The following is a 26,672-nucleotide window of genomic DNA, read 5'->3' on the forward strand; positions in this document are numbered from 1 at the left end:
GGCATCTTTAGGAAGAGGTCAACCACAAGTTAACTTGTGGTTTATTGACATTTGGTCCCTATGGTCTGTTTAATAATTTCTTTTTCGTTTTAATCTACCTCTTCTTGAAGTTTCATTCAAAAGACCCCTTTCCATTCTGAAAATTAAACCACTATTCCTGCTTAGGCAGCAGCCAAATAGTAGAATAATTAGTTTCTAAGAAGACCCTGTAAGGGGTCTGACATAACTTGGAGTAATTTTCTTTGCTCCTTCATTATTAGTTTAGAACCTTTTCAAATATTCTTGATGTTAGCAGCTAGATTTTAAAAAATTAATAGATTTTATTTTTTTGAACAGGTTTAGGTTTATGGAAAAAATGAGTGGAAAGTTCAGAGAGTTTCCATAAATCCCCCTCACCAAGTTTTCCCTGTTATTAACATCTTGCATTGGTATGGAACATTTGTTACAGTTGATGAGACAATAAGGATACATTATTGTTAACTAAAGTCCATAGTTTACATTAGGGTTAATTCTCTGTGTGGTACATTTTACAGATATTTTAAAGACTTTATTTTTTAGCATAGTTTTAGAGTCAAAGAAAAATTGAGAGGGAGGTACAGAGATTTCTCATATGTCCTCTGCCCCCACACATGCATAGACTCCCCCATTATCTACATTTCTTACCAGAGTGGTGCATTTGTTACAACTGATGAACCTACATTGACACATCAGTACCATCCAAGGTCCACAGTTTACATTAGGGTTCACTCTCGGTGGTATACTTTTTATGGATTTTGATAAATAAATAATTACCTGTATCCACCATTACAATATCATATAGACTTGTTTCACTGCCCTAAAAATTCCTCTGTGCTCCATCTGGTCATTCTTCCCTTTCTCTTCCCTGAACCCTGTTAATCATTGATCTTTTTACAGGATCCATTGTCTTGCCTTTCCCAGAATGTCATATAGTTGGAATCAGACAGTATGTAGTATTTTCAAATTGCCTTCTTTCACTTAACAGTATACATTTAAGATTACCCTATTCCTTGTGTTGGTAACTAGGTTTTAAACCCAATTCAGAGTCATATTTTCTGTTTTCTGGGTACCTTTGAATAATAGAAAAGTGTTCTGTAATAATTGGGCATCCATATATAATCCATACCTAACAAATGTACAAAAATTAACTGAAAATGGATTATAGACCTACCTGTATGTGGAACCTAAAACTGTAAAACTTCCTGAAGGAATTATAGAAGAAAAATTTTTTGACCTTGGGTTAGGCAAACATTTTCTTGATATGACATAAAAAACACTTTCCGTAAAATTTTTAACATGATAAATTTAGAACTTCTGCTTTTCAAAAGACACTTAAAATAAAAGGTCAAGCCACAAACTGGGAGAAAGGACTTGTATCCAACATACATAAAGAACTCTCAAAACTCAATAATAAAAAAAAATAAAAAATGAACCAAAAATTTGAACACTTCACCAAAGAAAGTAAATGGATAGCAAATACATACATGAAAAGATGGTCAATGAAATTAGTCATTAGACAAACTCAGATCAAAATCACATGAGATCCATTTAGAATGGCTTTTTAAAAAGTCACAGTGTCAACTGCTGACGAGGATGTGGAGCAACTGGAACTCTCGTTCACTGCTAGTGGGAATGCAGAATGGTACAGCCACTTCGGGAAATAGTTTAGCAAATACCTAGAAGGTCATACATGTGACCGATAGGACCCAACAATTCCCAACAGCAATGAAAACCATATTCATGGAAAAGCCTATTATGCAAATGTTTACAGTGGTTTTCCTCATAATTGCCAAAAACTGCAAACAACTCAAAAGTCTTTCAATTAATGAATGGATAAACAAACAGTGGTTTATCTATTCAGTGGAATACTCAGCATTAAAGAAGGAATGACTAACATTAAAATAGCATTAAAGAAGGAATGTACAGCAACAAAGATGAATCTCAGATTCATTGTGCCAAATCAAAGGAGCTAGACTTAATGGGCTACACACCTTATGACTCAACCCACATGACATTCCTGCGAAGACAAAATCATAGGGGCAGAGAAGAGATTAGCTTGCCAGGGACTGGGGAAGAGGTTTGACTACAAAGAGACAGGAGGGTAGATTTTTGTGTGATGGAGTTGTTCTATATCTTGACTGTGGTTGTGGTTACATGACTAATATGTTTGTCAATACTCAGAATTGTATGCTAAATTGGGTGAATTTTATTGTATGTAAATTATGCCTCAACATACCTTACTTTAAAAAAAAACTAAAGTGTATATCACAAAGAATCCTGTATTCTCAACTTTACTAGTTAGGGAAAATAACTATGTCAAAGAAATATCGATACCAGAAAGTGGTATTTGAACTTCTTAGTGCAAACTCTATGATCGCATTAGTTCTTTTTCCAATTTTTATTTTATTTCCTGCACATTTCTTTTTTTTAAAATAAATTTATTTATTTATTTATTTATTTTATTTATTTATTTTTGGCTGCGTTGGGTCTTCGTTGCTGTACATGGGCTTTCTCTAGTTGCGGTGAGCAGGGGCTGCTCTTCGTTGCGGTGAGCAGGGGCTACTCTTTGTTGCAGTGCGCGGGCTTCTCATTGCAGTGCCTTCTCTTGTTGCAGAGCACAGGCTCTAGGCACGAGGGCTCAGTAGTTGTGGCTCGCAGGCTCTAGAGTGCAGGCTCAGTAGTTGTGGCGCACAGGCCCAGTTGCTCTGCAGCATGTGGGATCTTCCCGGACCACGGCTCGAACCCATGTCCTCTGGCATTGACAGGTGGACTCTCAACCACTGCGCCACCAGGGAAACCTCATCCTGCACATTTCTTTATGGCTCCTTTATTCTCCCTGTAAGATCCTAGCTGTTTACTCTTGAATTAACATAATAGTCAATCACAGAAGATGCAGCAAAGAGGCCACACTTTGGAGACATAGGAAAAGCCAGTCACCCTGCAATGAATTTTGGAAATTTAAAAACTGGTCCTAAAACTTGGTTCTTTTAAATAAGTGCTCTGCAATTTAAAGGACTCAATTTCTTTTCAGTCAATTTTTAAAAAATTAATTAATTAAGTTTTTTGGCTGTGTTGGGTCTTCGTTTCTGTGTGAGGGCTTTCTCCAGTTGCGGCAAGCGGGGGCCACTCTTCATCGCGGTGCGTGGGTCTCTCACTGTCGCGGCCTCTCCCGTTGTGGAGCACAGGCTCCAGACGCGCAGGCTCAGTAGTTGTGGCTCACGGGCTTAGTTGCCCTGTGGCATGTGGGATCTTCCCAGACCAGGGCTCGAACCCGTGTCCCCTGCATTGGCAGGCAGATTCTTAACCACTGCGCCACCAGGGAAACCCTCTTTTCAGTCAATTTTGAATAATTTTGTGAACTAATCTTGCTGGGCCACAGAGGAGGCAATGTGACCCTGTATTCTGTTGTCAGGACAGCACACTCTGCTTCTTATCCAGTTAAAAGGTGTTCCCTTTTCTGCAGAAGAAAATGCTGGTTTGGGAGTGCTAGGGCTGCACAGATTCCTGTAGAAGATGAAAGTTTTCTTTGCATGTAGAAAGACACCAGTTACAAAAGGAGTTGCATCTAAGTGTTCATTTGTGATTTCGTGTTTAGATTTTAAACACACTTACAAAAACAATATTACACATGATGGCTAGATCGACCAGCCAGCCCAGACCTCCTTTTGGGGGATCATGACATGTCATGATTAAATGTAAGACTGGACTCTAAAGTCAGGCTGTCCAAGTTGAGGTCTTAGCTCTGTCACTACTGTGTGATCTTTTCCAAGTTACCTTTTAGCAATTTTGTGCCTCACTTTCCCAATCCTTAGTATGGAGATGCTAATAATTCCTATTTCACAGAGTGGTGAGATACACAGATAATGCATGTAAATGGATTAGAAATGTGCTAGCTTAAAAAATGTGCCCAACACAGCTGTTATTATCTAATCTATAATGTATCAGAAGTGTTAAGGCATCCAATAAAATCTAATCACTGTGTTAGAAAAAAGTTTGAGAGAAAATGTGTTCAGTATTTTAGATGAGGGTGTCAGGAATACACTTCCTCTCACCTTTGTTTTCTACGTCCATTTAGGTCAGTAGAGTCAGGGAAATGCCAGGCTCTTAGTTTGCAGGCACTGAGGTGTCAGAGGAGGCCCCATAGTTCAGGGTAAGGGCAAGGAGACCATGGACCAGAGCCCTGGGGGGAGAGACAGAGCTGACAGCAAACGCTAATGGATCAGACATTAGGGGATCACGGGGTCAAAGCTTTGTTGGGACCATTTACCTAGTTATCTCCCCTCTCATGTTCCACTGCTAATGTCAGTGTTTGTCTCTTCTGAGAATGCACAGCCTGTTTGAAAGTTTACTGTGGGACTTCATGTTACCTAACTTCAGAGAAACCTGGATGTGAAAAATTCCCCTACCATGCCCCTCCCTCTTGTTTGTCTCTACTCTTGGGAGGTGTGGAGGGAGGAAGAGCTAGGGAACATGACACTTAAAACAGTTTTCGAAAATAGTATTTGTAACCCTTACTTCAGCACACTCTGAAGTTTTACCAGAAGGGAGGTATGTCTTTAAATTAATGCGCATATGAAACAGTATATAGCCATGGATTGAGGTCACATTGCACTATTAATTAAACTATCAGGAATCAAGAATGCCTTTAAGCCCTAGATCTTAAAATTTGAGACTGATTTATAGAATCATAATTCTTTTCCTTAAATTTATAAGCCAAGCCCAGTGCTTCTCCAGATTCTCTTCTAAAAATTAATTCAAATGGAAGCTGTGTTCCAGTAATTAATTGTACACTAGTACAAGTTTATATCTTCATTTCATTTATGAAACCATAAAGATGATGGGAATAATTGTTCGAAACAAAAAATTAGAACAGTTTTGTAAAACGTTTTGAGAAAACCTTTTATAGCAAGTACTTAAAATGGCATATCATTTTATTATCTATCTTGAAATATTCTTTTATAGCTGTGCAACGGAGGATCAGTGACAGATCTTGTGAAAGGATTTCTGAAGAAGGGCAAAAGAATGAGTGAGCCCATAATTGCCTATATTTTACGTGAAGCGCTGTTGGTAAGGTGGTTTAAATTGTTTGTGCATTAATTACGAGGCAGTTCCAGTTAAATAAAAAGTGAGGATCCTATTTTTAGCAAAGCATCACTACATTAGTATTTATCGATGCAAGAGTAAGATGCAAAATGTGAAATGTTTAGCGTAACTAATTCCTTTTTTCCATTAGAGATCTACCCTCCTTGTGTCAACAGAAACCTGAGTTTTGATCTCCTAGGTATATTTCTGAGATTATGGTAAAGGTAGATAATGTGTATTTTTACTAATAGTTAGGTTTTTATTTGCCATTGTTTATTTATTTATTCCTTTAAGAGCCATTATTTCAAATGAGTGTATAGAATGTTTTCTTATGTTGAGATCAGCACATTTTAAATAAACTATTTGCTAAGGGCTGAGGAGTATGCACTGGTTTTTTTGAATTTTTATATAGTCCAAAGTGGAAATGATATACTTTGATTTGACTAACTCAATGTGAAGCATTTAAGAACCTTTGTTAATTTTAACGTGTGGTGTGTTTCCTATTGATTTTGTATAAATGCATCCATCTGAAAAATGTGTTTTTGCTGCTTTCTCTAAAAGTCACTATGTATTTATTTCCCACTTCTAGGGACTTCAGCATTTACATAACAACAAGACTATCCACCGTGATATAAAAGGAAATAACATCCTATTAACCATCGAAGGCGGAGTTAAACTCGTAGATTTCGGTAAGTTTTGTTTGAAATGCATGGATTTGGGCCGCAGAATGACTCGTGTGACGTGATTTGATCGTTTTCCGTCAGCCTTGCTTTGTAGGCATCAAAAGAGAAAAAACCAGTATCTCATTGAGGTAGGAAAGTTGCAGAGATTTTAAAAAATTTGGCAAATGAGAGATTCCCAGAAGGAAGAGTGACTTCTTTCAAGTCAGCCATCGTGTGCCTGTGACGCTCCTGCAGCAGTATGTGTGGTTGATCCTCTGAAATAGACGGGCTCCACGTAATCACACGAAGTCTAAATGGTAAAGCCCACGGCCTTACTACTGATTGCTTTCCCGACGGGCAGGTGCCCAAACCCAGGATTTTGAGACATGAGGGGAAACCTTCAAATGTCTCTGGGAAAATGTTTTCCCTCCTAAGAGGGCAGCACAAGTAAAGATGGTCTCTTTCTTACTTGGGACCTTCCATGTCTTATTGTGTTGCCCGCAGCCACCTTGTTCTATCCTGAGGTGTTCCATCCCAAGTGGAAAGGCAGCCCTGCGAGACGGGAAGAAGGAGGGTCCTTGGTGACATAGTCCAGCCACTACATCAACTGACTTTGAAACCTCCCCTATCTCTGGACCTTCTGTCATGTGAGATAATACATTTCCGTATTGACTGAGCCAATTCGGAGTGTCTGTGTCAGAGCCAGAGGCACTGTAGCTGATACCTCGGCTCCTCCTTTTCCAGTTGTGACAGTGATATCTCCCCCGTCTCACTGGATCCCCACTAACACACGACACCCGTGAGAGCGGGTAGCATTATTCTAGGACATCTCAGTATCCCTGTTGTTCTCCCCTTCCTGCACTCAGGCTGGGTAAGGTGTCTCTCCTTGTGCTTCTGTACCCTGTATATTTCTCCATTTCTGTGTTTATCACATAAGATTATGATGGTCTATTTGGTCTTCCTATGTAGATAAAGATACTTAGGCTCACAGGTAGACAGGGTCATTAAGAGGCGGGACTATGTCATCTTCTATTTTGTAGACCTAATACTTTGGGAATAGTAGCTTAGTGAGTAATAGTTGAATGAATGAGTGACTCTTCCTTCATTTTGCATTTTGGAAAATGAAGCTTAGGGAAAGTAATCGACTCACTTTAGAAATTCATTGTTTTAATCCCCGTATGTAGCTCTTTAGTGATCTGTCTTCACCCAGGAATGAACTTCAGAGCATCTAGACAGGAACAGTTGAATAGCGTATCTTTCGAACGACCACGTGTTTTTTTCCCTCAGCTGAGCATTTGAAAACTACGGAGCAGCAGTGAGCTTGGCAATGAAGTCCTGGTTAATAGCTGGGATGCAGCTAGTGTGTGTTACTAGTCGAGTTCAGAGCCGTGCATTTGAACAATCTGTCCGGGTTAGGATGCTAATGAGAACTTGGGCCTGAAATTCTAAAAAACAACAACAAACACTCTTCACTGCTCCATGGACAGAGCCATGACTCTCTTCAGACAATAATTTTGGCTCCGGTCTTAACAGACCCAAATGGAGAACTTAATATTTAACTTGAGATCTCATAATTCTCTTGCTCTAAAAAGTGGCTACAATATATAGAGCCCAGATGAAAATTGTTAAAACAAATGTAGGTAAACGTCTTCTTCAGTCACACACAAAAAAGAACTTGATAAACCAGTAGCTCTGAGAAAGGCAGCTTCCTGGGACACCCTCCAAAGTAATCCAGAGCAAAAATATACACCTAGATAATAAATAAAGTGGCCTTTATTATGATATCTTTAGAAAGTAGTCATAATGTAGAAAGCCGACAAAACGGGAGCTTTGGTTTTATATTAATTAACTTAAAGACTTTACTGTCAGCAGCAATTAGAGAAGAGGGTCAGTTGCCTATTGTGTCCCTGGTGTCTGATACTAAAATGCTATTATTTGCATATAAAAGGATGCTTATATTTCTGTTCTCCATGGTAAGAGGACATGGATTCGATTCACCTAAGATGGTTTAAGGTTTTCATATGAATTAAAACCCGAGGATGGGGCTTCATACGTAGTGAGGCTTCTCAGGGGCATAAGGAATACAGTGTACTGAGCCACCAGCTGCAGAACCAAACTGAAAATCAGGGTCCTCAGTTTATGTTTAAATCAGATTTTCAGAGAATGCCACAGCTGGAGGGAAAGGAGTTTAGAATATATTTTTATTTGGATTTCTCTCCTCATAAAATGTGCAGTGGGCTCATTATTGGGTACTGGAGATCTGTACTCGGATGGCTGCCAGTCCTCTAAATGCTCAGATGGAACCCCACCATCTCACCCATTCCCGGGGATCTGCTTCATATCGAGAGTTTCTTGCCTTAGAAAAAAGTCCTCGGTATCTGTTTTGTGGCTCAAGCTAGAAATCTTAGCTTATCCTTGAGCTTTCCTTTGTCTTCACCGCCCACGTCTACCATGCGTCACAAGGCTGTGTCTCTGTTATAAATTCCCAGGCTCCATCTTTATCTCTCTGCCCCGATCCTCACCATCATCTCTGACCTGGGCTCCTGCGGCCACACTTTACTAACCCCGCTGCAGCCGGTCTCATTCCTCTCCTTCCAGACCGTTCCCCGCACCGCAGCTCTGGCTCAGCTGACCCTGCCGCTCTCTCGCTCAGTATCTTGTCCGTGGTTAGTCAGCCCTCCTTGGGGAGGGCTGTGCGCCTTGTGATCCTGTCTGCTGGCCCAGAGTAAAGCACTGAATGATTAACACCTTTTTTTTTGCCCATTGGTGCACAGCAGGGACCCCCTCTTCCTATTACCTGTGAGCCAGGTCAACTTCTTTCAGCCTCTTAAATGTACCACCGTCTTTCTCAATCAGGGCTCTTAACACATGTGTCGGAGGAAGTTCTTCGAAATTGGTTAACATGCTCTTCTCTTGCTTATCCAAGAATGTGACCTTCACCCCGGTCTGCCAGAAGCATCTCTCTGTTTGGGGCGGGGGGCGGGGGTTAAGATTTGTTCCAGAAGGAATGCAAGAAAATGACTGAGGTAATATTAAAAAATAGGAATGTGTAGCAAGACCCGGGTTATCTCTTGAGAAAGATCTGTCTAAATTGCTTTATCTTCTCTTTAGCTTATGAGAGGGAAATTCCAGGGATCCATCGTAGGGTTTTGCATAAGAGAGAACAGAAAGAAGAAGGAAACCCTTTCCAGTTCTCGGGTAATTGTGGAAAGGTGAAACAGAGAAAGAGGCGGGACAGTGAGATGAGCTTTTAAAAAGTGAAGGTGACAACGAGGGTGGAAAGGAACTCTTACCCTCACTCTTCCCACCACCATCATTCTGAGTCCCAGACAAAGTCCCTGCAGAGTCTGTGCCAGTCCAGACTGGTGTGATCACATCGTCCTGACGCAGAGGTGCAGAGTGATTAGGTACGGGAAGCACTCAAGCTAAGCTTCTCCAGACCCCTTACCCTCTGCTCCCGTTAACCCCCCAATAACTGAAAATCTGTCTGGGGAGTTTCTAGAGGGGGCTGCTCAGGATGGGCGGCGAGGGGCAGAGCCCAGATCACCTGAGCCAGGTCTGAATAGGAGTCACAGCCAGACCTCAGAGCATTGTCAGCCCCAGCTGAAGCCACCCTGAGCCTTCGTCTGCCAGGAGGCCCTACACAGGTAGCCCTGCCTGCATGAGAAGAGGCCACAGGCTCACTGGATGCAGACCCCATCAGGAGGGCCAGGGGGCCCCTAGCAGGCAGGCAGACAAAGGAACGTGGCCCCAGAGACCAGAGACCGACCACACCCGAGGACCCTCCCTCTTCTCCCCACCACAAGGTCTTATAAGCCATCCCTCATCCTGTACAGACAGTACCATCTTCAGGAGAGAAGAAGGAGGGGCTCCATCTGAGAGATGGAGCAAGCACTTTCATTCAAGAGAGACTGAACTCTTTCTAAAAGGACTTACGGTTTCGATCTGACTAAGCTTTACTTCTCCCAGCCAGTGGGTAGGGACATAGGAGAGCCCATGATAGTTAGAGGCAAAATGAAGAAATCACAATGACAGTTCTCTTTATGTATCTAAGATTTATGTCATTGAATTTTGTGACCGGTTACAAACATGATGCTTTCCCTGCATGGAAACCTCCCCTCACCCCTGCCCCCAGCTAACTTCTGTCTGCCTGGCTGAGAACTTCCCCAGCACCCTATCCTTTCTTTTTTAAAAAATTTGTATTTTATATTGGAGTACCGTTGATTAACAATGTTGTGTTAGTTTCAGGTGTACAGCAAAGTGATTCAGTTATACATATACATACATCTATTCTTTTTCAGATTCTTTTCTCATTTAGGTTATTACAGAATATTGAGCAGAGTTCCTTATACTGTACAGTAGGTCATTGTTGATTATTTATTTTAAATATGGCAGTGTGTGCATGTCAGTTCCAAACTCCCTAACTATCCTCCCCCTACCCTTCCCCCTGGTAACCGTAAGTTTGTTCTCTAAGTCTGTGAGTCTGTTTCTGTTTTGTAAACAAGTTCATTTGTATCATGTTTTTTTAGATTCCGCATATAAACGACATCATATGATATTTGTCTTTCTCTGTCTGACTTACTTCACTTAGTATGATCATCTCCAGGTCCATCCATGTTGCTGCAAATGACATTATTTCATTCTTTTTAATGGCTGAGTAATATTCCATTGTATATATGCACTCTGTCTTTTCTTTAGCCAAACAGTTATCACACTGGGTTGTAATCATGTGTTTAATCTGACTGCCTTCGCTGCTAAGCTGTGAGCTTTGCGATGGCTCGGTCTCTGTCAGGCCTGTCACTCTGTCCCTGGAACCAAGCATGGCACTGGCACATCGGAAGTGCTCGATAAATACTCTCGAATGAGTGAGTGAACGGGAGGCAGGATTTTCCATGTAATTGTGTGACCTTGAGAAGGTCACTTAAAATCTCCAGGGACATCAAGTATGAAAAACAGTCTCTACCTCATACGGTTGATCACTGTGGAGAGTAAATGGGATGATACAGGTGAGCTACGTAGTATAATTACTGACACTTTATAATTTAAAAAATCTGAGCTATTATCATGAAGTGATACTGTCACCTCGCCCCAGCTCAGTGTTGTATGCATAGTAGGTACTTGATAAATAGTAAATAAATACTTCATTTAAATATTGATAGTTGCTAAATATTGAAAATCTGAGTTCCCCAAATAGGTGCTTCTTTCTGTTTAAAAAAATAATAGCCCTTTGCTAGAGTCAACTGGATATTAACTTTAAATATCAAGCTATTTAATTACACTAAAAGTAAGATTCAGTTTGCTAATGCTAGTTATGAGTAGAGCCTTTAAGAAAACCTTTTGTTTTCTTGTTAAGTGGGCTAGGCTTTTACAGAAAACCACCGGCCACCTCAGAGAATAAAAAGACAAGTGAGCTTGCAGATATTATAAATGAAATACATTAGCAGTCACTGGTGTATGATCAATCAATAAATAACACAACCTCCCAGGAGATAAACCCCTTTAGGCAAGTCAACTAACGTCTGAAAAAGCAGTCCGCATTTGGAATAGAAAATGAAAGAGAGACTAAATTTAAAGGGCAGTACTCCGTTCTCATTTCTACAGATTTCTCTCTGGGGATCTTCATTTCTAATAGAATAGTTAACATTTCAATACCAAAGTACAGAATGTACTTCTTGTGACTTATTTAGACATCGTTCTTATGACAGACTATTTTATGGCTTTCAGTCTCTTATTACCCACATGCTCGATTTTAGACCAAATCCCCAATGAATAATGTAGGTCAAAGAGAAGTTGTGACTTATTTATTAATAACCCACTTTTGTAGCATCCAGTGAGGCAGGCACACCTGAATTTAAAAACTATGAAGTTCCCTTCATTCCTTCCTTTCTTCCAGAATAATTCAGAACAAAAGGCATTTGGTGGGCCCGAGAAAGCATGGGAGTCGGGGTGCAGCTCAGCAAATGGTTTGGACCTGAAAGGGGTGAGGAAGGTGTCCACGCTGGGAGGGGAGGGGCAGTGGTGGCTCGGCTTGGGGTGTTGAGTCCCCGAGGAGGGGACAAAGAGAGCATTTGTCTAGGGGGATGGTGGTGACCCCAGTCAGGTTGTCAGAGCCTGAGCTGGATAAGTGCGTCTGCATAGGGGTCAAAATGGAGACAAGGGGTTGGTTACATAAAGGGGGCTTGATACCATCTGGAAATATCCTGAGGACAATGGGAGCCAGGTTTCTTACTGTTAGAGATGGGAATTACAAATGTGGAAGGGAGAAAACTGAACCCCATAATGTTGGAGTGGAATTGGAGGTGTCAGTGTGAACTCATGGTTTTCAATATGTAGAGAGAGGCATATGAAAAGAAATGTAATGTGATACGTGTGTGTGTGTGTGTGTGTGTGTGTGTGTGTGTGTGTGTGTGTGTGTGTGTATACAGGTTGTCTGGCTATGTCCACTAAGAGAACTTGCAAGCTTGATGCCCCAAGAGCAAGCACATCAAACACCTAGCTCTCAGTTTTTAAATATAATTCTCCACTAATAGTAAGCAGGCATTCTTGGAGAAAAGCTGATTTTTAAGGCTATACAAGATAAGCCTGGAACTTAATGTGCCAAAAAGTGAGGAACTGCCCAAAGAATGATGGAGACAATGTCAAAAGGACACAGAAGCCAAATTGAAGTGATTCTCACTGACCAAATCTGGGACAGTTTGAGCATCAAAATAATGATAATAATGATGGTAACAATGATGTCCATTGAATAAAGTAGAAATCCATTAATTCATACTTTCGTACTTACACACACAAATAGATGAATGGGAAAAAAGCTAAAGCTTTTCTTTATAGAAGAATGCCAGCTAATGAATATAGAAGGAATAATGAAAGTTTAAAAATTATCTTTTGGCAACCATCATAGTAATAATTAATTCATCCAAAAACTTCAATGGATGCTGAACTAGTGGGTTAAGTTTTGATTAAAAATAGGATATTTAGATAGTCTCAAAAAGCTCTGCATAAAATACTTAATTACAAAAGAGAAGGAGAAACTTTATAGGCGAGAAGCCTGGCAGACACAGACTTAATCAAGTAAGCAAAGTGAATACAACTACTGATGTGACAACTGGAAATCACATACCACCTGATAGGATACAAGGAGAAGACTTCCCTTCCATGATATTCCTGCCAAAAATATAATCTTGAGGGAATATCTGACAAATCCAAGTTCGGAAACATTTTACAAAATAACTAGCCTGAAACTCTAAAAAAAATATCAAGGTCATGAAGTTCAAGGAAATATTAAGGAACTCCTCCAGATTGAAGGAGACCAAAGAGACATGACAACTAAACACACCACGTGATCCTGGATTGGATCCTTTCATTGTTAAGTATATTTGGGACAATTGATGACTTTTTTTTTTAACAAATATTTCTTTATTTTTAAAATTTTATTTTATTTTATTTAAAAAACTTATTTTATTTGTTTATTTTAGGCTCTGTTGGGTCTTCGTTGCTGCACACGGGCTTTCTGTAGTTGTGGCGAGCGGGGTCTACTCTTTGTTATGGTGCACAGGTTTCTCATTGTGGTGGCTTCTCTTGTTGCAGAGCACGGGCTTCAGGCGCGTGTGCTTCAGTAGTTGCGGCACGCGGGCTCAGTAGTTGTGGCTCGCAGGCTCTAGAGCGCAGGCTCAGTAGTTGCGGCGCACGTGCTTAGTTGCTCTGTGGCATGTGGGATCTTCCTGGACCAGAGCTTGAACCCGTGTCCCCTGTATTGGCAGGCAGATTCTTAACCACTGCACCACCAGGGAAGCCCGTCCTGTTGCCTTTTAAAGTAATTTAAGTCAGTCATTCTTGAGAGAATTTTGCATTTTTCTACCTTCTTAGCTAATTTTCTTGTGGGAATTTATGTTAAGTAAAAGTGCCATTTGTCCTCAGGAAACTCATTTTTCTCTCCAGCTAAAGTTTACTAACCTGAAAATGAGCACGTTAGATGTTACGACCATTAAGTTGCCTTCTAGTTCTGAAGTAGTTGGTTGTGTTGGGAAAATGATCTTCAGAGTTAACAGTCATTGCAGAAGCATTCAACAGACATTCGGTCAAGACCTTCCTCTGTTACTCTTTCATAGGTGTGTGTCCTGTTTTTAATGTGATAATTATCCAGTATTCTCAGACTCAAGGGTTTCTTATTCTACCTACTTGCATTTTTCCTTTTTCACTTATTTTGAGACTTTTTGTTTTTCCTTCTTCACATTCTGGGCTGAATTTTTCTTGTTTCCATTCAGTTTACAGGAGCCAGGTGTAAAACAGTCTTTCTGCAGGATCCCAAAGGACTCTAAATATGCGAGACCCCATTAGCATTGTAATTCATTATCCCAGATATCATTGATGTGCAGAAGTATCCATAACTTGTTATGAAATAGTCATAATAGTTATTATTTTAGTATCATCCTTTAAAATTATCTTTATACATTTCATAATGTGTATATTACTATACTAGGAAATATGTAGAAAACAGTCTGTATCTATATCGAGTATGCTTGCTCAGAAGTTTCTTCTTGTTTGGAATGTGTGATCAAGAAGTTTGGAGGCCAAACTTTTGCTTTAAAAAATTCTTAATTCGTATTAATATAAAACCTAATAACTCTTAGACTTTGTAAAATCATTATTATTGACCATTACCCTTGTTAGTTTGCTCCTTTATATGTAAAATCATTAGGTTCTTGTATCAGAGTTCCTTGATTGTAAGCAACAGAAACTTAACTCTGACCAACTTAGGCAATGCTGTGGAAAATGGCACTGAGTGGCCTACAAAGCCAAGGGAGAAGCTGGGCAATCCAGCCTCCTAGGAAGGGGCTCTGGCATCCCTGGACCTCCAGAGCAGCATCACCTGGGCTAATCCTTAGATCCTCAACACTGGATGACTCACCCTAGTCGCTGTAGTCTAGTCAGCCTAGTGTCTCCAGCTCAAGATTCACATTTCCAAGAAGTCTGAATGGTCTATCTTGGGTCCTGTGCCACACCCTAAGACTCTCTTCTTATCCTCCTTCCCAATATATTTCCTGTGGAGTATGGAGGGATGGTCCTTTCCTGACATCCATATCTATAATTTCAGACGCCAGGGCATGACTGCTTGCTGAAAAATGCCAATTCTAGTGATATCATATTTTCTTTATCTTCAGAAAGAAGAAAAATGTATCAAATGATTAGTCTAAAGTGTCACTTTCTTACCAAAAACTTTCGATATTTTACTCAGTTGTGGTTTTTTCTACCCCCTTTACATTTTGCTTAAATGATGTTTGAATTCTTAAACTACCTTTATGAAATTGAAACAAAAATGTTCACCGAGGGTCAAATATAATTTTCAATTTTTTCATAAATAATTATAAGCCCTTAGAATAAATTTTAGTAGATTTATAATCAATTTTAAGTTAAATTTGTTTTAAAATCTATTTACTTTTCCTACTTATATAAATAAATTACTGTACTCTGATACTATAAAAGTTAAGCTTAATCATTCCTCCCTTTAATTCATAGGAAAAGACAAGATAAAATGTTTAGATTTATACTTAATTTTTCTGAAAGGTGAAATACCTGGAGTAGAGATAGAGGTAGAGGATGCGTTTGGGAGAAATGTGCGTTAAATGTTTACTCCCTTTCTTCAGATCATGTGTTAGAAAATATTCAAGGGAGAACCTTCAATCACAGATTAGATAATTTCCTTTGAATTTCAAAACTGATTTCATGAGGATATTTTTTTCTGTCAAATGATAAGCTTTTTTAAAGGCAAAATGTGAAGCCCGTAGATGAAGATTCCACTTAGGACAAGATTAATACATTAGTGGAGGAGCTCCTTGAGGGACGAAATTAATATGGAACCAAAACATACTGCCTAGCCCTCTGCTCAAGTATGTTTCCACCAGTGAGATGCCCTTTTGGCTGAATATGGCCTTTGAATTTCATGACAAAGTATCATCTTGGAGGAATCATCTTGAGGGAATCAAATATATCCAATTTTAAACCTCAATTAGTGCCTTTGTTCTACTTGGCCGATAAGGTAAACAGCTAGAGCCTAAAACAAATGTGACGCCGGGAGGTACTCTTCAAAACAGGGACATCAGGGAGTTCAAGGCCACGACTTGGGGATAACCCATCAAGTCCAGAGCAGGTCAAGGGAAGCAGCACCGTGCAGCCAGAGGAGCAGAGTAGGAAATGGGAGGAGGGAGACTGTGCTCTGGATTGTCCTGAGTCCCTTATGATTGTATCTGACCAGGTGGAATTAATGAGATGGCATGATTGAAATATTTGGTTATGCCTTTTCATTGTAATCCTTCTGTGTATAACTCTCTAAAGGAAAAGAACTGATTCTGTTGGTGGTGTTGGTTTACATAGATGTAGTTAATTTGAAATTTCCGGGCAGGTGTGATTTGTCCCAAGTTGACTGATGGAAAATAATTTTATTCACATTCACAAGTCACCTACTATGTGCATACCACGATATAAAACATTCTCAAATTCACCAGAATTTAGTAGTGCAGAGAGGGAGGTGGGAGTGGAGAGAGCCTACCATTCAAATCATCACTACGTGCCAAAATATGCAATACAGGCAAGTAGTTTAAAATCTAGAAGGTCGGGCTTCCCTGGTGCCGCAGTGGTTGAGAGTCCACCTGCCAATGCAGGGGACGTGGGTTCGTGCCCCGGTCCGGAAAGATCCCACATGCCGTGGAGCGGCTGGGCCCGTGAGCCATGGCCGCTGAGCCTGCGCGTCCAGAGCCTGTGCTCCGCAGCGGGAGAGGCCCCAGCAGTGAGAGGTCCGCGTACCACAAAACAAACAAACAAACAAAAAAATCTAGAAGGTCAAAAGATACAGAGGTTAGTATGACGAGGAGCAGATTAAGTCAGCAAGGGGGCGCTAGAACTTGGAATGGGGCTTTAAGCCTGGGTACGTCTGGATATGAGAAGTAGAAAATAGGAGGACCATTGTGTATCTTGGCCATGTAGACACCCTGACTTAGGATACTTTAAGGTGAAGTTCAAGTCCAATGGCTTGAACTTCAATCTGTTTTATATATAGTAGTTGGTATCTGCTAATCCCAATCCCATTTTACAGATCTTTAAATTAACTAAGTGTGGGGCAAAGTTTGTGTTTGATCAGAGCTCACAATATGTGGAATCAAAAGAACTAGGGTTTGAGTCCTGATTCTATCCAAACTGTAAGGGAACAGAATTTTAATATTAGTTTGTAAGCAAATTTATTGCAGTTGGAATCTCCTTACCTGAGTAATGAATGCAAGAAGTAAGTCTCGTCTCTTCCTTCCAGGCGTGTCTGCACAGCTCACCAGCACCTGGCACCGTCGGAATACATCCGTAGGAACGCCCTTTTGGATGGCTCCTGAGGTCGGTTAGAGTTTTGAGGGATGCAAATGTAACATTTGATCCTTTCTGAGTTTCCTTTCTATGCATACTCTAGCTCCATATGTGTTTTTGGAATATACTAGAAGAAAATGTCAGTTGTGTTGTTTTTATGTGACATAGTTTCATGTGTGACGAGGGACATGGGAGATAATAGATGGCCTGTGAGCAAATATGTGAATAAATGAGGGATTGAATGAATGAGTCACAAGAGGTAAAGAGAAACTACAGTTGAACAACACAGGTTTGAACTGCGGGTTTGCTTATATGCAAATTTTTCAATAAATATAGTAGCTGTATTTTCATTTTACAGATTGTTTTCTTTTTTTATTGAAGTATAGTTGATTTACAGCGTTGTGTTAGTTTCTGCTGTACAGCAAAGTGATTTAGTTATACATGTATATGTTCTTTTTCCTATTCTTTTTCATTTTAGGTTATTACAAGATATTAAATATAGTGCCCTGTGCTATACAGTAGGACCTTGTTGTTTATCTGTTTTTATATAGTAGTTGGTATCTGCTAATCTCAATCCCATTTTACAGATCTTTAAATTAACTAAGTGTGGGGAAAAGTTTGTGTTTGATCAGAGCTCACAATATGTGGAATCAAAAGAACTAGGGTTTGAGTCCTGATTCTATCCAAACTGTGTCAGCTTCCTGACCTTGGGTGAGTCATTTATCAGTTCCTCTGTTTTTGAGGCAGAGATAACAGTACATGGATTTTCGACTGCTTGGGGGGAGGGGAGGGGTTGGAACCCCTAACCCTGTATTGCTCAAGGGTCAGCTGTACTTGCAGCCTTAATTTTTCATTAAATATACTTTTAATTGCTTAGCATGCATCTCTCTTAATGATGTTTAGATTTTGTTTTTAACTTGGATAGAAATATAAAAATGCCTGTCTTTGTTTAAGATCAGAGTCAGGCCTATTAGCCTGTGTTGATAGCAGCTTCCCATGTTGAGTCACTCTGCGTAGGGCCACATTGCACTTCAGGAGATTCTTTTCACCATCATCTTTGGGAAGTTGTAGAGAAACTGCTAAAATAGTGGAGGAAAAATGTTTTCTAGAGTCACATCTTTTCTCCACAGTCACTGTAAATGCCTTTAATCCTTTTAATTATGTTCATCAGCAGAGAACATATGTTTGAAAGCTTTCTGTGCAACCTTTGGGAAAAGCTCTGCTATTTACCTACAACTCTAGCGAGTGAAGGGAGGAGAAGTAATTCAAATACTACATTAATATTGCAAAATCGTAGAATTAAATTTGCTTGAGGATTAAATCGTGGTGTACTGTTCCTACTTTAATACTAATTCAATTACTACTCGCAAAAAAAAAGTTAAAATGTAAGCGTAATGTAAAATATGGAGAAAGGATAAGTTAGCTTAAGAAACTTTAAAAAATTCCAATGGATTCAAAAATTTTTTGAACAGGGAGAACATCTTAGAATAAAAGTAGAAAGTATAGTTATATAAGCAAAAACAAAATTGAATAAGAGTATCTCAAGTAAAAATGCTAAAAAAAATTGAGTAAGAGAATCTCAAGTGAGAGTTTCTTCAGTTTGTTCTGATATATCACTGTTGTTTTAAAAGCTTATGAAAAATTTTCAAAGTGAAAAATTAATAAAATTTAGCTATAATACCAAGCTTTGCATCTTACCCACATATATGATTAATTACTATAAAAATACTATAATATATAAAACTAAATGTTTAATATTAAATAATTAATCATCTAGCTTTATATTTTTCATATGTTAATTTATAGCAACAAAGCCAGTATTATATTTTAAGTATGCCATTTATTAAAAATAATTTTGATTAGTAGATCTTGGAACCAGTATATGAGGAAAAGGAAATATTTTGATCTATCTAAAATTGAATTACCAGAATAATAAATAACTTAATAATTAAAATTTATACTTCTTACTATGCAATTACTAGACAGGCATTTTACTGATAAGTCATTATTTATTATTAATAAGCCTACTGTAGCACAAATAGGGTTTGAAAGTTGTTTCCTGCTCAGCAAACCACTGGATATTATCTAAAAGAGAAAGGTTCACTGTGGTCTTTTCAAACTGTCATATAAATATATGTTCAAGATTTTGTGCATATTATCTGCATCTCCCTGTAATAAGCATTTTCCAACTTTTGAATGATTGGCAATATTTCAATAAATTTCCACTTACCTAGAATTGTTGAAGAATGTCAAATTGCTATGAATTAGAAAACAGTAAGGTAAACAAAATTGTTCAAATTGATTACCAGTTGAAAAGTGAAATTCTTGATTTGACATTTTTTCAGTTAAATTCTAGATCAAAGGTAGCATTTGTTGGTTACGTAAAGCCATCCTTCCCAAACTAGAGTATGTGTGTTTCACAGTGAAGGGGACAGGAGAGACAGTAGCTGTGCTGGGTGACCATGTAACTTACTGTCCAAGCCAGGACACTTTGGAGAGTGAAAGGGGATGGTATTTATAATGACTCTAGGGAAGCGAGCATAAACCTAGAACATCATGGGCAAATTGGGGCATAAATTCATCCTCTGTGCCAACACAGGGTTTTTTTTAATGTGTTAAGCTTGATGTTAAGTAGAGTCAGAAAGATGAACTACATTCCAGACAGGACCTTAGATTCCTTTCATTTTGCATATCATTTCATAGTACTGTAGTTAAATGATAAAACTCTAACCTGCCATCATCCCCAAATCATTTTTTGTCTTGTGAGTTGGCATTCACAAAATATAAAACTTTTTAAAATATAAAAAATAGTTTTAAAAATTTAAAGTTGAATTTTCTTTTTGTTATCACTGATGTTACAATTATTATTTGCAGCCTGTCTGTATTTATACTTACACATTTAGAAATAAATTGTGAAGTAACTGTGTAATAATTCTTCTATGTTAACACTATTTCATGATACTGCAAAAAAGATTCCCCCCTTTTTATTCTTGTCTCTTAGTGACATCCTTTGATTAGTGGCATTTTTAAAAAGCTGGTTGTAGCTTTACTATTTAGTGTGCTCCCAGATAACTGCTGATAAAGCCTTACCAATGTTTATTTTTATCCAGTTTATTTTCCTCTTATTAATGGCATAAGCCTTTTTGCATTTCTCCACACTTGTCTCATTCCTGCCTTCTAGTTGTCAGAAAAGATTGAGACCATTTGACTAGACTGCTGTCAAGCTTATTGTCGCGGGCCTCTCACGTTGCAGAGCACAGGCTCCGGACGCACAGGCTCAGCGGCCATGGCTCACGGGCCCAGCCGCTCCGTGGCATGTGGGATCTTCCTGGACCGGGGCACGAACCTGCGTCCCCTGCATTGGCAGGTGGACTCTCAACCACTGCGCCACCAGGGAAGCCCCCTTCCTTCGCTTTTTATTTGTTAAAGATGTAATCTTTATCTTTGCTGAGATGAATGACTCTGTTCACTCATCAAATGTTTATCAAGTGACTATCATTGCACAGGTGTTAGCTGTGTATTTGATTACATCCCTTCCCATGGGGGACACTGTTTCAGTCCCCTTTCTGTTTTGCATTTTCAAAAAGCTTTTTTCATAGGTTTCTCCTCATACTTGCAATCCTGCTAAGATATTCCCTGTTCTCAGAAGAAAACTACTGCTACTAATTATAATTTGAACTTTTACTCCCCTGTGTTACTGCCTTTGCTCGGAGCTCTCAAACCTCATCAGTTTGAACACTTACACATTGTTCTAAGCATTTTGCTACGTGCTTGTTAAAGTCACAAACTTCATTTTTCTTTCATTTTCTACTAGGTGATTGCATGTGAACAGCAGTTGGATACAACTTACGATGCCAGATGTGACACGTGGTCCCTGGGGATCACGGCCATCGAGCTTGGGGATGGAGATCCTCCACTGGCCGACCTCCATCCCATGAGAGCACTCTTCAAAATACCAAGGTCAGGGGGCTCTCACACTGGGTCTGTCTGTCTTCCTCTAGCCACTGAGTGCTCGTCAAGTTCCTCGTGGAAATACCCAGATATATTTCAGCAGGTTGGGAGCAGAGTGGCCTGGAATATCATGCTGCTGCTTCCGAGACACTCTTTTTGTTCCATAGTTTCATTTCCCTGGTCTAAGTCAAAGAGCTTTCTCTTGGTACTAAGTGTGTCTTTTTTTCTTTGGCAAGGATTTGCACTCAGAAAACAGCAGTTCCTGCCACGGTTGATCCATTCCCAGATTCATCAGGGAGGCTCCCTGGTCCACAGTCAGTGTAACAGTGATGTGCTTCATTTCACTCTATCAATCTAGTAATTTTTTTACTACTTGCTAATACTTCCCTTTGTTTAGAACTTTAAGATAATAGTATTAAGAAAGTTAGAAATAAAATTTATTGATAAAGTAATGATTTCAAATTTGTTAGTGTTTTGAATATATTAATATGAGACACTAAGAAGAATAATCTCTTTGGAGCCAGGAAGATGCTTTTCTATGGAGACCCCTCCCCTTCAATGTGTGTATTGACAGACTCCCCTGCTGATCTTATCACTAATTAAACACTGTTTTATATATGCTTTGGGTAGTTCCTAGATATTTCAGAAAACTGATGTGAAAAAAACTGCCTCTTTTTATTATGAATGTGTTGTCTTTTGAAGACTTTCTTAAGGATTTTGCTTGGTACCTTAATTTTAATGAAATGCACACAGAGAGGGCCTGTGGTGACAGGGGTCCAGGGCAGAGAAGGTAGTGTATGTTACAGTTTGTTACCACATTCTGCATTAAATAAATTGTGTGGTCCTAATGCCTATAGAACACTGAATAATATGTACAAAGCCCTGGTGGGGCGTGGTTCCGGTCCTAAAGAAATAATGCCAATATGACCTATTCATTTCCAAATAGATCTGTTTGGAATATTTCACATGTAGTTAAATTAGTATAGGACCAAAGCATTTGAATTTGTTTTTAACTTTACCTTGGAATTTTCTGTCCTGTCTATATGTTCTGAATTATAATACCTTAGAGATAGATCATCCTTTACATAACAATTTCAATGTATCTCTCAGGTCTTACTGTTTGTAAAATATATTGCTTACTTGGTAAGTGGGGAAGCAAGATTACAAAAAAGAGCAGAGGGACTTCCCTGGCGTCCCAGTGGTTAAGACTCACTCTGTGCTTCCACTGCAGGGGTCGCAGGTTTGATCCTTGGTTGGGGAACTAGGAACCCGCACGCGGCGCTGTGCAGCCAAAAAAAAAAAGGCAGAAAACCTGCTCTTTACCAAGTCAGACGTTTCATTAAATTTGAGGAAAACAAACAAAAAAAATCTGTATATCCTAATTCCTACTGTCATTCAATATGTAAGATGAAGCACTATTCTTCCTGAGCCATTTAAATTATGGTCTAAATGACCATAGTTAGCCTAGTGTCACTGCTCTTGGTGATGGTACCACATGGAGGAAGGATGCTACTGTTGATACATATTGTACCTATGGGCAAGGTGCTTCTGGAAGCTGCACCATCTTAGTTATTTCTTATTACGTCTACCACCAGTATTTCTCTGAAATGGAATTCTGAGAATACTGACTGTAGAAATGAGAAAAAAAAGGGGGATCTGAAAAGCTACCCGGTTCTGAGTGTCCTAAAATCATCAAAACCTTGTTATACTCCAAGAAACCGATAAATCTCTTAGAAAGGAAAATTTCAGGAGAACAAGAAGCAAAGCAAGATTGTTGCAGAGAAGAATTACTTCTTTTAATGTGCAAATCAGCAATCTTCAGATAGTCCTAGGATTGTAAAATGAGCTTGAGGCGTGATCTAGGGTGGATGAGTAGCTGTACTTTTCTTTAATGAGCCTGTACAGACCGTACATTAATTTTGTTATAAGCTATTTAAGGACTAATGCAGAGCTGAAGACAAAGTATTTCCATCCCACTAATGAAAACAGGGAGCTGTTGGAATTAACATAAAGCAGCACTTCAGCAAATTCAACTGTCGTAGTTGATCAGTGTTGCTTGATTACAGTTAGATCAGCCTCATTTTCAGCTGATGTTCCTTTGTATTCATGAATATACCAAAAAAAGAAAAGATTCGTTTAGCTTAAAATGAAAGGAATTAATAACAGAATCTTCTAAGTGGCATTCAGAGCTTTACTGCTAATCATATTTTCCGGTTCCTTACTTGTGTAACCTTGTTTCTGGCCCTCTACCCAGTAACAACAGAACAAGTCGTAAAGGCATTCTACTATAAAGGCCCCTCTATACTGCAGTTTCCTCCATATTTCGAACACTTCTTTCAGGTCACCTCTGTGTATCCTGAATATTCCTCAGAGATTTCTTCTGGACTCAAAAGAAAAAATCTTCTCCCGAGTAGTCATTGTTTCTATTCGGCTAAGTATTTATGTTTTCCTCTAGGGCTCTCAGTTCAAAGCAAGAAGCTTCGTTCAAAGAAGAAAAATTATTAGCTAGAAAAAAATGTGTCATATATTAAGTGCTTTCAGAGAAACAAGGAAACTGTCACTCCATATAGAGAATGATTAAAAACTAATTATCTGTCTTTAAATTGGAAAATGATGGTAATGCTTCATTATACCTGGCAGAATCTTAATGCAGCAATGACATTAGTCTGGCTGGCTCTGCCTCTTAATTTTTATCGTCACTGACCAGTGTGCACAATCCAACCTTGTATCTTGTTTTTCTAGGAATCCACCCCCCAAACTGAGGCAGCCTGAGATATGGTCAGCAGAATTCAATGACTTCATCAGCAAGTGAGTAATAATAGAGTCTTTTAAAAGAATTAACGAGATCCCGTCCTGCTGTAACTTTGAGATGTGCTTTTTATAACAATTCCTCTGTGCTTCCGAATCTCCTCCTTATCTATTAAATAGCCCCAGAAGTTTCCATGATTTTCTTCAAAACAAGCATTTGTAGCGTCTTCTGAATGTTCAGTGAACCCATTATTATTCTGATAATGATCTCAGGGTCTTGTTCATTCACTTATCGATAGCTGTGCTTCTGCAGACATTGCATCGTCCATGAACCTGTTCTTCTGTCCACCTGCCCTTTGCAGCCTCACCCTCAGCATGTCCCACCTTCTCACCCATTGTCTGTTCAGTCCGTTTCTTAGCCCTTCATTTATCTGCATCGCTAATTCCCATCACAGGGAAGTTGTCATTGCACTTGGTGAGTCAGATAATCATACAGATAAAATGCTTATACGTTTGAAGTTCACTTTTAATTTGACAGATACTTAGTACAAGTGCAGTGCCTCCAGACAATTGACTAGAAGCTGTGAGTCAGCCATTTCTAAATCTGTCCATGAACTTTTTTCACAATCTTTGTCATGACTTCACCTTGAGAAAATAAGGGAAGGGATGACTGCAAGTTGTAAATGGGAGAGAGGGGTCATTAAGCTTTTTTTTTTTTTTTTTTTTTTTTTTGCTGTATGCGGGCCTCTCACTGTTGTGGCCTCTCCCGTTGCGGAGCACAGGCTCCGGATGCACAGGCTCAGCGGCCATGGCTCATGGGCCCAGCCGCTCTGCGGCATGTGGGATCCTCCCGGACCGGGGCACGAACCCGTGTCCCCTGCATCGGCAGGCAGACTCTCAACCACTGTGCCACCAGGGAATCCCGGTCATTAAGCTTTGATGTGTCAAAGCTCACTCAGAAAATGTAAAGAGGGCAAAAAAGTAGAGGAACCGGTCATCCTTGTCCATACTGCTATCACTGGTTTTCCTACCAAGAATATCTGCTTGTTTCTATAAAGAGAGTTATTTAAGGGTTATGAAAATACAAGAAAGATCAATCATCTGCTTTTTCTTTTAGTTTTTTTTTTTTTTTTAAAGAAGATGTTGGGGGTAGGAGTTTTATTAATTAATTTATTTATTTATTTTGCTGTGTTGGGTCTTCGTTTCTGTGCGAGGGCTTTCTCTAGTTGTGGCAAGCGGGGGCCACTCTTCATCGCAGTGCGCGGGCCTCTCACTATCATGGCCTCTATTGTTGCGGAGCACAGGCTCCAGACGCGCAGGCTCAGTAGTTGTGGCTCACGGGCTTGGTTGCTCCGCGGCATGTGGGATCTTCCCAGTCCAGGGCTCGAACCCGTGTCCCCTGCATTAGCAGGCAGACTCTCAACCACTGTGCCACCAGGGAAGCCCTTTTTCTTTTAGTTTTCACTTAAATAGTGTTTACTGAGTATGTACTATGCACTGCAGAATAGTTAATAAACTGCAGTCGAATTTCACAGACCTCTCAGGAGAATTGTTGGTAGGTTTGAAGGGCTCCCCACGATTCATAACCATGGCCCGTGTCCGCAGATCCTTCCGCGTGGATCCTCAATGGGACTTGGTGACTTTGACACACTCGGCACAATTTCACCTCTGAGCAACATTTCCTGGTTTCCCCCAAGCAGTTAGGACTCTGCCCTGCGAGCTCTCCCGTCCTTTTTTCCTCTTCCTCTAGCAGCATTTCCTCTTTTATTTCACAACCTGTTTAGAGGTCTTTCTCCCTCACTAGCCAGTAAACAACTCCAGGGCACCGAATGTGCCTTACTTGTCACTGTAACTCCGGTGTCTAGCAGAGTGGCTGGTACACATCAGCTATCTGATAATGTTTTACCTGAATAAAATAACCTCCTATGTGACTAAACTCAATACGTAGATGTGAGTGCTGCAGGTGGCAGAAATCGACACATACTCTGAAACTAAATGAAAGCTAAGAGCACTTGTTCTTATTTTCAGACATTGTCATCCTCATTCCTTAGCATCTTTTAGCATCCCTGGGTAGTATCTTTTTAGGTAAGCCCAACAGAATAAGTTGCCAAATTCTCATCCCAGGGGGATTAACAATGCAGATGAGAAATGGCATGGGTCAGATCAGGCATGGATTCCTTCTTCTTTTTTCTTTTTTTCTACCCCCAAATGACAGCCCCACTCTGACCAGTTTTCTCATAATCATACATCCTCAGAACCTCAGGGTTGGAAGGGTATGCAGAGTGTAAATCCATCTTGAACATGTGCATCGAGGGGCCATCCAATCAGTAAACCCCTAATAAAAATAATCCTACTTCCCAATGTGGTCCTTTCCATCTTTGATAAGCCTATCAGAAAGTTCTCCCTTATACTGACCAGAAATCTGTGTCTCTCTTCATTCTCCCCATCGATCCTAGATTTTTTTGTCCCTTGTGACTGAAAGCTAGTCTAATCCCTCTTCCAAATACCTGAAGACAGTGGGTTAAACATCCAGTGTTGGCTCCAGTGGTCCTCCTGTGATGCCGTTTCAGGTGCTCTCACCTGGTTGATCCTATCAAGAGTGTGGTACACATTCGTACTTCTCCTGGAGGACCTCGGAAAACATCCACTGGCGTGGGATTTAAACATCCTCAGCACATGAGCCCTCGCAGATGGGTTAGCAGTTTTATCGCGTAGGAAGAAATAGATCGATTGAGAAACCTTTAAAAGCATTAGGGGGGCTTCGTTGGTGTCGCAGTGGTTGAGAGTCCACCTGCCGATGCAGGGGACGCGAGTTCGTGCCCCGGTCCGGGAAGATCCCACATGCCGCGGAGCGGCTGGTCCCGT

The 26,672-nt window shown here is 39.9% G+C and overlaps 1 protein-coding gene across 1 annotated transcript in view; it reads left to right on the plus strand.

Moving 5' to 3' along the window:
• Nucleotides 1–26,672, plus strand: part of MYO3A (myosin IIIA) — a 178,029-nt gene that overhangs the window by 23,814 nt on the left and 127,543 nt on the right. Inside the window, exons 4-8 of the mRNA XM_019933176.3 lie at nt 4,981–5,085; nt 5,690–5,789; nt 17,062–17,138; nt 20,923–21,068; nt 23,802–23,867. Of these exons, the coding sequence (XP_019788735.2) occupies nt 4,981–5,085; nt 5,690–5,789; nt 17,062–17,138; nt 20,923–21,068; nt 23,802–23,867 (494 nt within the window). The remainder of the gene's footprint in view (nt 1–4,980; nt 5,086–5,689; nt 5,790–17,061; nt 17,139–20,922; nt 21,069–23,801; nt 23,868–26,672) is intronic.

Source organism: Tursiops truncatus, chromosome 2 (assembly GCF_011762595.2).
Source record: "Tursiops truncatus isolate mTurTru1 chromosome 2, mTurTru1.mat.Y, whole genome shotgun sequence".
Classification (NCBI taxonomy): domain Eukaryota; kingdom Metazoa; phylum Chordata; class Mammalia; order Artiodactyla; family Delphinidae; genus Tursiops; species Tursiops truncatus.